Source organism: Crocuta crocuta, unplaced genomic scaffold (genome assembly GCF_008692635.1).
Source record: "Crocuta crocuta isolate KB4526 unplaced genomic scaffold, BGI_CrCroc_1.0 scaffold348, whole genome shotgun sequence".
NCBI classification, from domain to species: Eukaryota; Metazoa; Chordata; class Mammalia; order Carnivora; family Hyaenidae; genus Crocuta; species Crocuta crocuta.
This window is the reverse complement of record NW_027529573.1, coordinates 2,597,462-2,615,271: the sequence shown is the minus strand read 5'-3', so window position 1 is coordinate 2,615,271 and position 17,810 is coordinate 2,597,462. Positions and strand designations below refer to the sequence as shown.

Genomic DNA, 17,810 nt, shown 5'->3' with positions numbered 1-17,810 from the left:
AAGGAATAGCAAACTCACAAGAAACAACAGGCTAATAAATGAAGGTCTGTCCACACTGTGGACACATCTGGGCCTCATATATTGACCAGGAGCAATAGCTATTCTTCATTTTAATGTAAGAAGAAGCAAAAATACACTATAAAAAGTTGGTTGGGCATTCATCCTAAAATATTTATGGGTTGTAGCACCTGGTTGGTAAAGCATGTGACTCTTGATCTTGGGGTAATGAGTTTAAGCCCCACATTGGGTACAGAACTTATTTAAAATAAAAATAAAATATTTACAGGTAGATTACCATGATGTTTGGAATTGTTTTAAAATACTCCAGGAAAATAAAATACTCCAGAAAAAAAAAAAAAAGAAAATTCAGGGGAAGAAAGAAATAAGATTGGCAAAATATTGATAATTATTGAAGCTGGTGATGGGTATGTAGGATTCATTATGCTTTTGTATGTATTTAAAAATTTCTATACTACAAAATTAAAAACAAAAAGCAAGATCCTATTGTAAAAATAAATGTACACACACATACATATATCAAATGGAAAAAGATTCCCTGAAGGAATATGCATCTTAATGGCGGTTATTTTCAGGGAAAGGGATTTTGTGGGTGACTTTACCCACAAAATATTTCTGCAATGCTTGAATTGTTTAGAGACAGCATTATTTTTAAAATTGGAGGAATAAAAGTAAGTGTTTTTAAAAAGTACATACAAGTTCCTTGGGCACCTGAGTGGTGCAGTCAGTTAAGCATTCAGCTTCGACTCAGGTCATGATCTTGTGGTTCGTGAGTTCGAGGCCCACATTGGGCTGTCTGCTGTCAGCACAGAGCCTGCTTCAAATCCTCTGTCTCCCTCTCTCTCTGTCCCTCCGCTGCTCATCCTCTCTTTCTCAAAAATAAATAAACTTAGGGGCACTTGGGTGGCTCAGGCAGGTTAAGCATCCAACTCTTGGTTTTGGCTTGGGTCATGATCTCACAGTTTGTGAGTTTAAGTACCACATCGGGCTCTGTGCTAACAGTGTGGAGCCTGCTTGGGATTCTCTTTCTCTCCTTCTCTCTTTGTTCCTTCCCTGCTTGTATCCTCTCTCTCAAAATAAATGAATAAACTTTACAAAAATTTAAAAAATAAAAAACTTTCAAAAAAAAAAGCACATACAAGTTCCTTTAACAAATCAGAATCAATGTTTTCACCCTCTGAAGCATAAAAAAAAGGCAGTCACATGTCTACTGGCAAAGGGCCCTCGGCTCCTATTGATGAAAATACCTGATGTAACAAAGACCCGGTGAATTTGCGGATAAGGGGGGTGGCACAGATTTCTTCCCCAATGGTGGGAATAAAGGCAGAGGGGAGACAAAGAGGAAACGCGACACTTTCAGAGCCTTCCTTCCCAGGGGCGGGAGAGTCGGGCACAGAGGTATTAGGTGTCAGGTGGCGCCCTGTCGCTGGATCAGGGGCTTACTTTGGATTCCTTATGAGTGGACATGCGGAGGAAAGTGAGGAAAATACTTCGATGGAGCCGTTTCTGCATGTCAACAACCTCAGGGGCCGGGGCCACCCACTCGTCGAACTTTCGGGGGACATAGCGCAGATAGGAGTCCAGGCACTTCTGCAGGGTTTCATCGAAGATAACCTATGCCAGACAACAGATCAGAGCAAGGATTTGTCACTGAGGCCCAAGGGCTTGTGGGTAGACTGCGCAAGGGCTCATGGCCTACCAGCCCTGGCCTAAGGCAAACACTCCAACCCCAAGGGACTAAGGAGGTATGAATGAGCTGAGGGCTAAACACAAGTTTCTAAAAATGACATGTTGGAAGGCGTTGTGTAAACATCATTAAGATCGTGATACAAGACAGAACAATCCAAACCACAATTTGCTGTTAAGGATCCAGTGTAAGAAGTAGAGAAAAAAGCATCTCCTAGGGGGAGAAAAACAACGACAGCAACCAACCAACGGCATGTCATGTGCTTTGTCTTAGTGTTAATTTTGATAGAATGTTACCTGGCACCAGAATTTATCGTGAGGCAAGGCCAGGAGCCAGTCGAGGTCATTGGCTACGAAGGTGGCGCGTTCCAGGTACTCCTCCACTAGGGCGGGAATGTTGTCTTTAGGGGGCGGTTTGTATAACACAAAATACCGGTCTGCCTTCTGCTCGGGGTGCTACGGATCCAAAAACCACGTGTTAACGTGGCAGAGGTTAGTCAGCGAGGGCCCATTTGCCAACCCACAGCAATGACAACACTTGGCTGTTCCAACCAGTGACCCTCCAAGGAGTTTTAAAGCATAAAGAACCAAGTGTCTCTAACAAAGGGGGCTTGGTTGCATCCAGGGAACACTAGGCAGGCATTCAAAACCATGTGTTTTGGAGGATATTGAATGACATGGGGAAAGGTCAAGGGAAGAGAAAGCAGGATATGAACCTATCTAATATAAGCAGTTTGGGGATTTTTAAAGAAGTATATATTTAACACAGGTTAAAAAAAACTGGCGGGGTGGGGGGAGTAACATCCCAAAGCTAATAGTGATTACCTTTTGTGGGGGGTAATGAGGGCTTGAATATATTTTCCAATTAAAAAAATCTATACGTGTATTGATTTTTCAGTTATTGTGTAATTACATGAGGGAGAACACATCTTTTCTTTCAAAACCTACAACCCTGCCGAGAGGGGAGTCTCCTTGGACGATACTCCTTGTCCCCATGTCCTCCCAGGGGTGACCACTCACCATCTGGTAAGTGTCCCTGCAGGCCTTTTCTAGGTTTTTATGGGAAAATATACCCATAGAAGGTATTTCAGATCTGTTTTCATCTTTCTTACATAAAACAGTATCATACTGTATGTATCATGCTGTATCCTTCTTAGAATCAGAGGGAAAAAAACCTCAGGAATTTTTTTCTGTTAAAGATGCTAATCCAGAAATAACAGGTCTCAGCTTAGAATCACAAGTTCTTTCTTCCAACCCTTACCTTGCCATGAACAAACCTTATTTTGTTCACCTTAAAGATGAGATGAGCTCAGTTTTCTCCTCTGACTACATAAGGGCTGCTTTCTCCAGGGGAAGTGGTAATAGGAGGAAGGCTGGGCAACATCTCAGCGGTTATCAACCATAATCCACCCACTTCCAGGTCTGTCAGTCCAGGGGGACAGGAAAGTCATGACTGATTGGTCAGTTTTCTCAAGAACTCCCTATGCCTCCCTACTGCCTAATGCAAGTCTTCAAACTGTGGAGTCTTTGAATCACACAAGGATTCCTTGGAGGCCAGCTAAGAGGTGGGTCTTCAGAACCCCTCTCACTGAAATCAGAATTTAAGGGATGCCTGAGTGACGCTGTCAGTTAAGTTTCAGACTTCAGCTCAGGTCATGATCTCACAGTTCATGGGTTTTTGAGTTCAAGCCCCGCATTGGACTCTCTGCTGTCAGCACAGAGCCCCCTTTGGATCTTCTGTCTCCCTCTCGCTCTGGCCTCTCCTGCTCGTTCTCTATTTCTCTCAAGATAAATAAAAACTTTAAAAAAAAGAAAAAAAAAAGAAATCAAGATTTATACAGTGGGCTTCCAGGTACAAATTTTTTGAAAAATGGAATCCTGCTGACCGAAACAAATTCAAATCTACTCTCTAGGACCTAAGTTCATCTCTTTGATTTCTAAGCTCTTCCCCTCCTCTATATGTTGACATCTCCTCTCTTAGGTCACTTCCTAGGCAGGGCTACTCATCGCCCCCTACTCCTCTGACAGATGTGCTCGCGCACACACACCCTGAAATTCTACCTTCCTTGCAATCTTACTAACGTTTACTGGCACACTGTTGTGTGCCATGTGCATGTTCATGTACATGAGGAAAACATCTGCGTGCTCACAGAGCCTATGCTCCAGAGGGGCAGATGCACATCTAAGCCATCAAGTGAGCACAAAACAGAGGAAGTGACAGCTCAAAACTGGCAAAGGGACCGTGGGAGTGTAAAAGGTGATTATTTGCACCTGGGGGACAAGGGACAACTTCCCAGAGCAGGCAGCATCTAAGCGGGCTTTGAAAACTAAGAAGGATTTTTAGAGGGAAGAAATGGTATTTTAAGAAGGGATAAAAATGGGCCATGAAATAAAAGGGACCTAGAATGCACTGAGTGGTGGGAAATAGATTTGGAGGAAGAGAACACTGGAATGGTGCTAATAAAAGCCACCACTTGGGGCATCTGGGTGGCTCAGTCGGTTAAGCATCTGACTTCGGCTCAGGTCATGATCTCAGGGTTTGTGAGTCTGAGCCCCACACTGGGCTCTATGTTGACAGTGTGGAACGCACCTGGTATTCTCTCTCCCTCTCCCTGTCCCTCCCCAACTTGCACACATGCATAGTCCCTCTCTCTCTCAAAATAAATTAATTGAAAAAAAAATTTTTTTAAAGCCACCACTTAACAGGGACCTGCCCAATGCCAGGCTGCTGAGTAGGTGTGTCCAACAGCCTATTTCTTTTTTATCTACAACTACTTAAAAGGGAGGTAGTATTCTCCCCATTTTATGGAGGAGGAAACAAAGAATCAGTAAGGTTCAGGAATTTTGCTAAGGTCACAGGGCTAAGGAGGCAACTGAGGCAAGATGTGAAGCAAAGCTTATGCTGCTGACCTACTGAGTGACCTACAGTACCCACGTGCCATCCTGGTCTCCCTGCTTATCCCTGCTCAGCTCTGACCTCGTCTCCCCAACTCCCACCCCTGACTAGGTTAGGGGTTCACTGGGTCTCCCCAAACACCTGCTCTCTGTGCTTTCCCAACCACAGCACCTGCTGAACTGTATCAAAAGTACTTTCAGATCAGTGGTTACTGCAGATGGGGAGAGAGGAAAGAATGGGACATAGAAGGGCACAAGGAAACTTTTGATGAGAGTGGTAGAAATGTTCATTATCTTGATTACAATGATGGTTTTGTGGGTATATACTAGTGTCAACACCAACCAAATTGTATACTTTTATTTTTTTTAATTTTTTAAATCTTTTATTTATTTCTGAGAGAGAGAGAGAGACAGCGTGAGCAGGGGAGGGTCAGAGAGAGAGGGAGACACAGAATCTGAAACAGGCTCCAGGCTCTGAGCTAGCTGTCAGCACAGAGCCTAACATGGGGCTCAAACTCACGAACCAGGAGATCATGACCTGAACCGAAGTTGGATGCTTAATTGACTGAGCCATCCAGGCAACCCCCAAATTGTATACTTTAAATATGTGCAGTTTAGGGGTGCCTGGGTGGCTCAATCAGTTAAGCATCCGACTTCGGCTCAGGTCACGCTGTCATTGCTTGTGGGTTTGAGCCCCATGTTGGGCTCTGTGCTAACAGCTCAGAGTCTGGAACCTACTTTGGATTCTGGTTCTCCCTCTCTCTCTGCCCCTCCCCTGCTTACGCTCTGTCTCTCTTTCTCAAAAATAAATAAATATTAAATATGTGCAGTTTAGTGTGCTTCAATGATGCCCCAATAAGGTTATGTAAAAAGGGAAGGCCTGCCTTCTCTGTCTCCCCCACTAGTCTGTGGGTCTCCGGAAGCCATCTGGGCCTTGCTCACCACAGCATTCCCAGTCCTTAGAATAGTGTCTGACATTGAGCTGACTCTCTGTATACATTTACTGGCTGGACAAAGAATGAAGGTGTGTAATGAAGGACTAGATCCCACCAAGTTCTTTGAAGGACCTTGGATGCCAAATTCAAGAGTGGGGACTTTATTCTGTAGGTAACAGGAGCCATGGGAGATTTCAAGGCAGACAGCAACAGACTCCAGCTGTATCTTCCACCCTTCAAGCCTGGCTCAGGTCCCACTTGCTCTGTGAAGCTTTCTGGACATTCCCTGCCCATGAAACTTCTATTCTGCTTATCTTGATAAGAAACCATTTTATACAGCTCTCCAAATGTTCCACTTATGTGAGTTCTGTCTTCCTCAAGACCTCATTCACTCATTCTGGCCCAAGACTTAATTTCTTTTGGATTTTCAAGAGCACCAAGCGTGTGCTGTGTGTGCAGTTAGCTACTCAATAAACACTAGCTCCACCTATCACCCTGCAAAGGCAGCATAGTGGCTGTCCCTTGATTAGAGATCTTCTTGTCCTAAGTTGGGACTAAAGAGACAAAGATACAGGGGCGTCTGGCTGGCTCAGTCAGCTAAGCGTCCAACTCTTGGTTTTGGCTCAAGTCATGATCTCACAGTTTGTGGGATCGAGCCTTGTGTCCGGCTCCGTGTGGATGACACACAGCCTCCTTAGGATTCTCTCTCTCTCTCTCTCTCTCTCTCTCCCACTTGTGCTCTCCTTCTCTCTCAAAATAAATAAATAAACCTTAAAAAAGAGAGAGAGAGACAAATATACAGTGGGTAAATATCTCTTCAACATGGTCAATAAGACCACTCCTTGATCAGGCAGCTGATCCTTCTTCCCACCTACTTCCCATTTGAAGCTTCTGCCACTGTCACTGTTGTCATCATCACCACTATCGAGTGCTTACTATATTCTGGTCACATGGCCAAGTATGTGTGAGATTTAACACAAAGCTTGTGTGCCTTAACTCAATGATACCGCTTCTACCCAAGTCACTGGTGGTTGGTGTAGGAGTCAGGCCCTCTCAGGACTCCAGGACAGTATACTTGGGTCCTCCTGCCAGGTTCGTCCTTCTGCCACTGCTCTGCCCGGCTAGTGCTTATTCCCCCTTCAATACCTAGTTTGGGACTCCCCTCTTTCAGGATGCCTCCCCTAGCTGTACGTGCCCCACCACCGTGCCCAAGACCTCCCTGCCCTACACAGTCCTTCAGTCTAGATCAGTGGCTTGGGCTCTGCACTCATATCGCCACCTGGACTTCTATCACAACCCTGATCACACTATAGAGAAACTACTGGTCTGCTTTTCTCTTAGTCCATATACCCCTCAAGGCCAGGGACCATGTCTTTTTTCTCTGTAGCCCCAGCATCTGGCACAAAGCCTAGTTGGAGTTCTTGACTCATTTACTGAATGTTTCCTGAGAGAAATGAACCTGGCACTGGGAAACAGAATGAAGGGAAGGGACCAGGTCTCTGTTCTCATGGAGCCCACAGCCTTGCAACCTAGGTATTAAGTGCATGGGGAAGAACTGAGGTGGAAAATCAGAGTGAACTACCTAAGGAGTCAGTCTCCACCAGCCCAACAAAACTTTCTGTGTTTGTGTGTGTGTGTGTGTGTGTTTTAATGTTTCTTTAAATTTATTTTGGGAGTGAGAGAGTGAGAGTGACAGAATGAGAGTGAGAGTGAGAGAGAGAGAGAGAGAGAGAGAGAGACTGCAGCGAGGAGATGCAGAGAGTGGAGAGAGAGAATCCCAAGCAGTTCCGCACTGTCAGCACAAAGTCCAATATGGGGCTCGAACTCACAAACTGTGAGATTATGACCTGAGCTGAAATCAAGAGTGAGACCCTTAACCAACTGAGCCACCCAAGAGCCCCAGAACTTTCTGTGTTAATGGAACTGTTCTATACCCATGCTAAAAAATACAGTACACATTTACCACACGGGCTATTTTAATTTAAATTATCTAAAATTAAATTAAAAATGCAGTTCTTCAAACTATCCATGTTTCAAGTGTGCGATCCCTACATGTGGCGAATGACTACTATGGCTACTATACTGAGCAGAACAGTTGTAGATTTTCTGATAAATATCCTCCTCACGTAAAAAGGTTATGAAAACAAACTCGCAGGCTTTCTAGCAGAAAAGTTAAGGGTATGAGGGTCAGTCTAGCTAGGCTCCCATCCTGGCTCCCCTAACTTCCCAGTTCCGTGACCCTGAACTTTCAGTTTCCTCATCTGTAAAATGGGGACAATCAAAACACTTACTCACAGGTCTATGGTACAGCTTAAATGAGATAATCCAAGCAAAGTGTTTAGAAAGGTTTGGCCCAAGGAAAGTGCTCTACAAATGTTAAGTCCTATTACTAAAGAGTAATTAGAAAATAAAAGGAAGCCATCCAGAAAGCAGGAAATAAAATACCAAGCTCTTGTTTCCCACGACTTTACTCAAGCCCCCTAGAAAATACTTCCTGCCACCTTGTTTGAGGAAGCTCATATCCTTGGGAAAACAGTAAGGGGCTGTGGGCTCCAGTCCCCACATGTGTCTCCTGCAGCAGTCTGGCACCTCTCCGCAGCCCTAATCTCTCTCTGCAGCTAGTAATCGGCACACTCACAGCCTCCTTATTTTTCAGTCTCCCAAGCCCTGCAGAGTTGGTATGTGGCAGGTGGTGCTTCTTAGCCCACTACAATAAAAGACAGGCTGACCTCTGAAACTGGTGTTCCCCCTGAAGTGTGGATAATAGGTGAGATAGCTCTGAAAAAGGCCTACTTGAAACCTGAACACTTCCCGCAGGGTCAAATCCCCAAACCCGACTTTGGGCTGGATCTTTTTTCTAGGCCAGCTTAGGTTGAGTCAGAACTGCCATGAGACTCTAATTCAAAACGAAATGCTTTAGAGGAAAGGTGGCGGGTGGCAACATGGAAAATACTACTCAAATTCAAGCTGCTGCAGAAAGGAAACTTCTGCAACTGGGCCTGGAAGGACCTAGTAGGTCCCAGCTACTGAATTACTGACTGTGGCCCTCGGGTCATTCTTAGAACAGATAAAGGAGGAATTTGCTTTTTGCTTCTGAAATTGCAAGAATGATAATATCAAGCTGAACGGCCTCAAGGTACCGGCTCACCAGCGCTGGTGAAGTCCTCAGTTTTCCTGTCTTCAGGTCCGTGTGGGTGATCTGGAGTTGGTCCAAGGGCAGAGATGGCATTGTGCTGCGTGACCCTCCTGTAAGGAATATGGATGGGAAGAAGAGAGCAGACACATAGGCTCCTGGTGGAAGGGGCCTGCTCTGGAACTGATCCCAGAGCCAAGAGAGAAGTTTCACCCTCTGGCCTCAGGAGGCTCCTGACTTTGGCCTTGAAGATCCAGTTCCCACACCTATTAATTCAGACTGAGGTGAATTTCTGACCAATGCAGCAGTTTCTCACTGAGGAGGAAAACACTCTCCAAGTGACTTCGGATATATTCCCACCTTCTTTGTGTCGTATTAGCTAAAAGCACATAGATTATTTTGGGGAGCACCTGGGTAGCTCAGTCGGATGGGTATGACTTCAGCTCAGGTCATGCATCTCATGGTTCGTGGGTCTGAGCTCCACATCAGGCTCTGTGCTAACAGCTCAGAGCCTGGAACCTGCTTCAGATTCTGTGTCTCCCTCTCTCTCCACCCCTCCCCAGCTCATGCTATGTCTCTTCTCAAAAATGAATAAAACGCTAAAAAAAAGTATATAGATTGTTTTCATTATGGCTCCAACTCTGTGGTCCCTCTGAGTTCTGTGAAGACAGTGCCTGGGCTCTTTTTCTCTTGCTATGTTTTCCATGACAGACCTGGTACAGAGTTGGTCTCATCAAATGTTTGATGAGTGACTGAATATGAGGACACTTTTCTTAAGAATTCTAACCAGATTGGCAGATTTTTGAGGGAATGGAGTAATGAGCCTTTCCTCACTTATAAAGAGTTTTAAGGTTTTACAACTTCCCTAGGCTTCAGGGAAAAAGGACATGGATGAACAGAAGGACCAGAGAGGACAACGGAATTCACAGAAACCTGCCAGTGTGAGCTCTCTTCTGCAGAGGCCCAACCCCACCTCAGAGTCACTGAATGGCAGACATCATGTCTCTTGTCTTCCCATCCAATGTTCTCTCCATAATTCTACTTGGCCTGACCCACAGAAAGGGACACGCATATTGGCTGAATCATGGAATGGAAGTGAATTAGGCCCCTAATTACTAATAGAAGACATCCCATAAAAGGCCAGCACAGTCTCAATGACAACATAAAGACATACTGAGGCTGGGATAAGGAAACCATCTGTCATCTCCTGAGAACCTCACAGAGGAGCTGAGGGGCTCAGTCAGCTGTGAGTTACAGGGTGTCCCGTATCTCAGGTATCAGGCCAGGCCCTGGTGTTATTAAGACAGACTGATAACGCAGGGGCTCTGTCCACAGGAGCTTACAGTCCAATAATTACAACGATAATGGCAGCAGCAGCAACATGCATATCACATGCTGGTGCTTTTCCTAGGCATTTTTTCAGCATTAACACACTTGGCATATATTAATGCTCGTGACAACTCTAAGGTTGAGTCTATTTTTATCCCCATTTCATCAATGTGGAAACAGGGACTCAGAGAAGAGGAGAAACTTTCCCTGGGACTCAGTTAGTAGTTGGTGAAGCTGGCTGGCTCTTAACCATTAGCTGTACTGAGTCTAGTGATAGTGTAGTTGAACTTGGGTATTGTTGTCAGGAAAGCACTTCTAGGGAGCCTAAAGTATCAAGAGAGCCTGAATTGAGTCTTTATAGTGGAGATTAGTCAGGAAGAAGGGTACTCCAGGCAGAGGATACAGCAGAAGCAAAGGTAAGGAGGTAAGAACCAGCTTGGTACATAAAGAACCTTAGTTCATGGGCTGTTTTAAAGAAAGACTGTGAGGGGCGCCTGGGTGGCTCAGTCAGTTAAGCTTCTGATTCCAGCTCAGGTCATGAGCTCACAGTCTGTAGGTCTGAGCCCCACATTGGGCTCTGTGCTGATAGCTCAGAGCCTGGAGCCTGCTTCAGATTCTGTGTCTCCCTCTCTCTCTGCCCCTCCCCACTCATGCTCTGTCTCTCTCTGTCTCAAAAAAAAAAATTAAAAAAAAATTAAAAAAAAAAAAAAGACTGTGAGCTAGCCATTCTAAAAGGATGTAAAAGAGAGAGGACCACTCTGTCTAGTCCTCAAGGCTTATTCCAGCTCTAGAATCTCAGTGGGTTAGACATGTGCTCCCTGCACACACGAGGTGGCCTCAAAATAATCATAAGGTGAAGTAATGAAAGGGGCTTGGGTAAGTTTTCACCTCTCAGCTTTGCAAAACATAGATAAAGTATACATATTGCACATACAGTATTTCTAATCAAGTTACTATCTTACTAGCCTCTCACAACAACCCAGTTAAGGACAAGGATTATTATGTTCAGATGTCCAATGAGGGACTCTGATTTGCTGAAGGCAGATACATTAGTGGCCATGTTGAAATTGAAGCCCAGGCCTTCTGCCTTGGCATCTGGGTCTCTTATGCTGAACATACTAAAAATATTTATTTCCTAACCCCCTAGTGATGCTGGGAGGGCAGGTGGAAACACCAGGGGTCTGCTCACCAGACAGAACCTAAATGACTCACAGTCCTCATTCTTTCCATATTCACCTTCCAAAGACAGTTGTGGGAGTGTCCAATGTAGGGACCTAGGTTGGGGAAAGAGCCATAGTAGGTGGTGGCTCTTTGTCCTTTAAGTTCCAAGCTCCAGAGGCCAGGCCAAGATGGGTAGAGACAACTACCCGATTTCATAAGAAATCCACCCATACAAGCCAGTGCCTGTAAGGGTGGTTCAGACCCAGGCTAATGTGGTGGTTAGAAGACAGTTTTATAGTTCTGCAGCCTGGGTTCATATCCTGGCTCCACCTTTTCCTACTCATGTTTGAGACCTTGAGACAGTTCCTTAAACTCCCTAAGCCTTGATTTCCTCACCTGTAAAATCAAGATGTGAGAAGTAATCAATGTTAAGTGTTCAACACAGTACTTGGCACATAATAAGCACTCACTGAAGTATGGTTGTGATTATAAGTCCCAACTATAGGCAGAACACTTTGGATTTCCTCATTTACTCAGCGAACACTGATTGAATACATTCTAGGTCCTGGGCATATAAATGATTATTCAGTGTGATCAGAGCTGTAATAGGAAATTTCCAAAACAAGCACAGCAGAGAAAGGTAAGATGACCCATAAGTGGTTGTTGAAGGATAGGAGGAAAAGATGGTTAGGAAGAGCATTCCAAGCAAAGAACAAGTGTGAACAAAGACTCAGAACCAGTCGTTTTGAAGGAAGAAGGAGACATCTGGCATGGCTGAAAACACAGGGTCAGGAAGGGGATGATAGTAGAGGTGAGATTGGATAGGAAAGACAAAGACATTTTAAAAGAGCCTCCAGGGGTAGCTGGTGGCTCAGTCAGTCAAGTCTCCAACTCTTGATTTCAGCTCAGGTCATGATCTCACGGTTCGGGAGATAGAGCCCCACATTGGGCTCTGTGTTGACAGTGGGGAGCCTGCTTGGGATTCTCTCTCCCTCTCTTTCTGTCTCTCCCCTGGTCACTTGCTCTCTCTCTCTCTCTCAAAAAAAAAAAAAGCTTCCAATGCTATACTAAAAAATTTTGGTCTTTCATTTGAAGGCAGTGAGGAGTCATTTAAGTAGAGAAGAGATATAATCAGAAAGAAAAGACAATAACCTGGTGGCAGAGAAGCTGCCTATGAACCCCTGGAGAGCAAAGACCATATTAATGATTAATGATGAGTCATTTTTGATCACCTACTATGTGCCAAGCACTAAAGCCTGGTTTTGACATGTCCACTAATACCAAGGTGGACAAATAATAGACTTGGTCCTGCCCTTCATTGAGCTTACACTCTTTATGGGAAAGACAGATATGGATCAAATAGCCATACAAACCAGTTATACCATGATGTATGCTATGTAGGTCAGGCCCCTTGGGCCGTGACAGCACTTAATAGAGAGAACGAACTTGAGGAAGGGAGCATGTCAAGGAAGATCTGAGTTTTCATCTCAAGTATGGGTAGAAATTAACTAGGCAAAGACTAGACTCTAAGTTCCAAAAAGGCTCTAACTTCCATCTGTGTCCACCAGTGCATCCTTCATGCCAAGCAAGGCAGCAGAAGCCAAAATGGCTTTCTATAGAAGGTGAGCTTGGTGCAAGCACCAACTACAATAAGGCCTGGGAGAGTTCCCAGGGCTACTGCTGCTCAGCTGACTGTCATCACTCTTCCAGTCTCAATTCAATATTACTTTCCTCAGGGAGGTTCGCAGACCGCCCGATCTAAAGTATTCACTCCGCTGTTACTGTCATATCTTTAATTATCTTGTGCCTTTATGTGTCGCTGACTGTCTCCTCCCACTGGACTGTATGCTCCATGTGGGCGGGTGCCTTGATTGTCTTGCTGTTTGTATCCCCAGCGCCTAGATCTGCGCCTGGTACGAAGGAGGCGCTAGACATGTATTTGTTGAACGAATGAATGAACTCTAAGGAAACTGAAACCCAGAGTGAGAGTAGGAGGTCTGTGACTTGTCCAAGGTCACTCTGGGGCTGAGCCTCGAACCCGAGACTCACGGCTCTGGCGGCCTGGCCTCTGGGGCGACACACGGCCCCTGGGGCAGCGTCAGTCTCGGCCTCGCCAGGCAGGTTGGGAGGCCCGTGGCCGCCGGAGACTCGTCCCAGACCGATGCCCCCTATTCGGCAGGGCCCAGCCACGCACTCACCTCGGCGGCTCCACTACCGGCGCTGTGCCGCCCGGCCGCCGCCGCCTCCGTCCACGGTGACAGCTCCCAGTGCGCCGATACTTCCGGGGTCAAACGGCGATTCCGCAGGCGCAGACAGGAAGCCTCGGCCCCGCCCCCGTTCCCGGTGCTAACTGCCTTCGGGAAGACAGACCCGTGGTCACGCCCCCAGTCTTAAGACTCCGCCCCAACAAGGAACAAGCTCGACTGTAACCGCATGCCCTGCCCCCTCTCTTCTCCCAAGAGGTTCAACCTATTGGAAAGTACTAGTATTGTACCTGGCTTTACAGGATCTCAGGTTTCCACCTCCTTCCTAACTTCTCAGTCATTGCTTTACAAATTTAGTCCAAAAGAGTAGTTTTAACAAGTCAAAAGCATAAACGTGGTGCTGAGCAGGAAAAAGCAAAGTGTTACAGACTAAAATTTTGTTAATAGAAACTTATAGGACAGGCAAAACTAGTGAGTGGTGATGGGGTTAGAATGGTGGTTACCTCTGGAGCTCATGACTGGAAGAGGCCAAAAGTGAGACTGGGGACATTCCAATAAATGTGTTCTATTAGGAAGAGTCATCAAATTGTACAAACCTATGAGTTGTGCACTTTCCTATGTGTATGCAATGCAGACAGGTTTTTGGTTTTGTTTTTGTTTCAAATCAGGAAGACTGCATATAGCCATCTTAAAAGCAAAATGCAAAATTTCCACAGAATGTCTTAGGCAGTATGGGCTGGTGTTGCCAAACCTGGCTATGCATTAGAATCGTCATAGAAAGCTACTTAAAAATTCATAACCGAGGGGCACCTGGGTGCTCAGTCTGTTAAGCGACCAACTTCAGCTGAAGTCATGATCTTACTGTTCATGAGTTCGAGCCCTGCATCCAGCTCTCTGTTGTCAGCACAGACCCGATTTGGATCCTTGGTACTCCCCTCTCTCTCTGCTCCTCTCTCTTTCTGGTTCTATCTCTCTCTTTATTTCTCAAAATAAATAAACTTAAAAAAATACACAATCTGGCCTTCACCTCAGTGCCTAGCACCTGGTAAGGATTCAAAAACCACCACTGCCATTATCATGAGAGTGTTATGGAATCCCCTAATGGAACACAAAACCCAGCCCTGTGAGTCATGAAATACTATCCAGCACTCTCCTAGTGCCAGGCCCTGCTGTCTGCACTGGGGTCATAAGGAATGACAAGCACAGTACCTGGCCCCAAGAAGCTTACAAGATGGGGGTGGCAAGAAAACCAAAAGCTATAAGGATTTGTGATGAATGCAGGATGTTAAGAAAGTAGCGGAGATGGGCTCTGAACCAGAAATAGGGTGGAGAGGTTGGATACTATATTAGTTATGTATTGCTGCCTAACAAATTACTACAAACTTTGCAGCTAATAACAACACATGCTTATTATTTCATATTTACTATGGACCAGGAATCTGGACACAGCCTGACTCCTTTTCATCAGAGTCTTCCATAGGCTGCAGTCAAGGCGTCAGTCCGGGCTGGATCTCATCTGAAGGCTCAACTGAAGAAGGATCTCCTTCCAAGTTCATATGGCTGTTGGCCAAATTCAGTTCCTTCCTGGTTGTTATTCTGAAAGCCTCAGTTCCTAGCTGGATTTTGGCCAGAGGCTACCCTCAGTTCCTTAACACATGGGCTTGTCCAATGCAGCAGCCTGCTTCATCAAAGTGTGTAAGCTGAGAAGGCAATAGGGAGAGTTTGCTAACAAGACAGCAAGGCAGAAGTCACAATCTCATGTATCTCAATCAGGAAAGTAGCACCATAGCACCTTTGCCATGTTCAATTTTTTAGAAGCAAGTCAAGGTCCAGCCCACACTGTGAGGAGGGAATTACATAAGGGCATAAATACCAGGAGGTGGGAACCATTAGGGGTCACCTTAGAGTCTGCCTGGCACAGATTCTTAGAGGACACACATCAACTCCAGGTCTTCAGGAAGAGGAAGCGGAGGTGCAGAGAGGTAAAGCTTGATTTACCCCATGTAGCAATGACTATGTTTGTCAGGCCTTTATTCCATCACAGGTACTGGACTAAGTAAGTATTATCTCCTTGACTCTTTATAAGAATTATAAGGGGTGCCTGGCTGGCTCAGTCGCTAGAGCATGTGACTCTTGATCTTGGGGTTGTTAAGTCTGAGCTACATATTGGGTGTAGAGATTACTTAAAAATAAAATCTTCAAAAAAATTGTAAGAGGTAGTAATTATTATTATCCCATTTTACAGAGAGGTTTAGAGACCAAACCAGGGTCACAGAGCTTATATGTTGATGGAGTGGGGATTTGAACCCAGCTTTGTCTAGCTCCAGAGCTTGCCCTCATAACCTCCTTACCAAGGGCTAGCCCAAGTTCTATGAAACAAGTTTGAGGGTCTCAAGTCCAGGAAAAATTCTGTGGCCAAATATTGCAAGCTGTTTCAAAACAATGGGTGCTTCCTTTAATGTTTTTTTAAAATTTATTTATTTCTGAGAGAGAGCGTGTGAGCAGGGGAGGGTCAGAGAGAGAGGGAGACACAGAATATGAAACAGGCTCCAGGCTCTGAGCTGGCAGTCAGCACAGAGCCTGACGCGGGGCTCAAACCCACAAACCATGAGATCGTGACCTGAGCCGAAGTCCGATGCCCAACCGAGTGAGCCACCCAGGTCCCCCTGGGTGCTTCCTTTAACTTCTGTCATTTTTCAGGCAAAGCTGATCATCTAGGAAGTGTTACCAGCCTGACTCCAGGAACTTAGGAAATTACTAGTAGAAGCTTCTGCTTCACTGTCAATCTTACCTTTTAGGAACTAAACCCCTAGAAGCTTCTGCCTAGCTTTCAACCTTACTTTTTAGAAATAAACTAACAAACTGTTGGAACAGAAAAAGAAGCATTTGAGGAAGACCCCTGCACAGATGAATCAGAAAGCACCAGAAGTGACCAACAGTTACCTCAATCTCATTGTAGTGTTCAAATCTCCTTCTGAACATTCATCCCGAGCTCCATCAAAGGAGGCTGCCTTCCCTTTTTCAAAGAGCCACAGCTTTGGAAATTATTCCCCATAATCTCCTTATTTGTACAAATAAAGATTACTTGTATGGCAACTCCATCTGATGTAGTCTCTTTCTATAAATCACCAAGGAGCAGACCCACTTTGGGTCTGGTAACAGAGGGGCAAAAAAGTGCCAGAAATTCCCTGGGTTTTTTCCCTCTGGCGCCACACACGTTGGGCACACAGGAAATATAATCTGTATCTTGGTGATTGGTTGGAAGGAAATCATTTGTAGCAGCCTTTGGCACAGAGAAAGCTTAAAACAAGATTTCTGGCAAACATGTATGGATACATTTCATCTTTCCTCATGGGTGTTAATATCACTAAGACTTTGGAACTAAACAACAGAACTGTAAAAAGACAAATCATCCAATAAGACACCTAACTTCTCCAAATGTGTCATAGTTTCCTCGTCTGTTAAAAGGGGTTGTGGGGACACTTAGCTGGTTCAGTCTTTGGAATATGTGGCTCTTGACCTCGAGGTTGTAGGTTCAAGTCCCATGTTAGGTACGGAGATTACTTAAAAATGAAATCTTAAAAAAGGTCAGGGGGGTCATTAATACCCACTTCATGGTCATCAGGAGGTTTAATGAAATAATAATGTAGACAATGCCAGGTACATGATAGGTGCTCAAGAAATTTATTGGGAAGGAAGGAAGGAAGGAAAGAATGAAGGAAGGAAGGAAGGAGATTCCCATTTAGAGTGTTAACCCTTATATTTCCTTTACCTTAGTTTTCTTTTCTTTGCTTAAAGAGATTAATAAGGAATCTGAGCTTCCAAAGGAGACATCTTTGTCTAAGGTAACATATGTCCAATTGAAATTAAATTAAAAACCCATTTTAGGGGCACCTGGATGGTTCAGTCATTAAGCATCTGACTTCAGCCTGGATCAGGATCTCACAGTTTGTGATTTTGAGTCCCACATTAAGTGAGTTCAATCCCTACTTTCGGTGAGTGCAAGCCCTTCTTCAGATGAGCTCATGCCCCTCTTGGGGTGATCTTGAGCCTCACTGCAGATGAGCACAAGTCTGACTTCTGGTGAACACAACCCCCACTTCGAGTGAGCCCCTCTTCTCTCTCTCTCGCTCCCTCTTCCTCTGTCCCTTGCTCACTTGTGCCCCCCCCCCACCAAAAACAAAGCCATTTGAACAGAAGAAGCCTTAAGCCATACATTAATCACCCAATATGAAGGAATTTGGGGGCTTCAGTTGTCTAGATTAAAAATAACAAATAACTTACTTTAAGAGTAAATATTTGGATTGACAATAAAGGTGTCTGTGCTGCCCATAACCAATCAAGTCTAGGGATAACTTGGGAGAAAAACTGTCAGTAGTTGGAGCTGGAAAATCAGCATAGGAATTTCTGGGACTGTATTCCCCCGCCCCCCTCCCCAACCTTGTCCAG

General features: G+C 45.1%; 1 protein-coding gene across 3 annotated transcripts in view; it reads right to left on the bottom strand.

The window, feature by feature from the left end:
* ASCC2 (activating signal cointegrator 1 complex subunit 2) overlaps nt 1-13,429 on the bottom strand; it is a 39,744-nt gene extending 26,315 nt beyond the window's left edge. The window contains exons 1-4 of one of the 3 annotated variants that reach the window (XM_077761622.1): nt 13,356-13,429; nt 8,683-8,780; nt 2,002-2,160; nt 1,462-1,632 (exon numbers count right to left, since the gene is read on the bottom strand). In XM_077761622.1, coding sequence (XP_077617748.1) covers nt 1,462-1,632; nt 2,002-2,160; nt 8,683-8,763 — 411 coding nt within the window. In that variant the 5' untranslated portion in view covers nt 8,764-8,780; nt 13,356-13,429. Of the gene's footprint in view, nt 1-1,461; nt 1,633-2,001; nt 2,161-8,682; nt 8,781-13,355 lie in introns of those variants that run through there. The other 2 variants (XM_077761623.1, XM_077761624.1) reach the window with 2 other exon arrangements.
* Nucleotides 13,430-17,810: the final 4,381 nt, after the last annotated feature.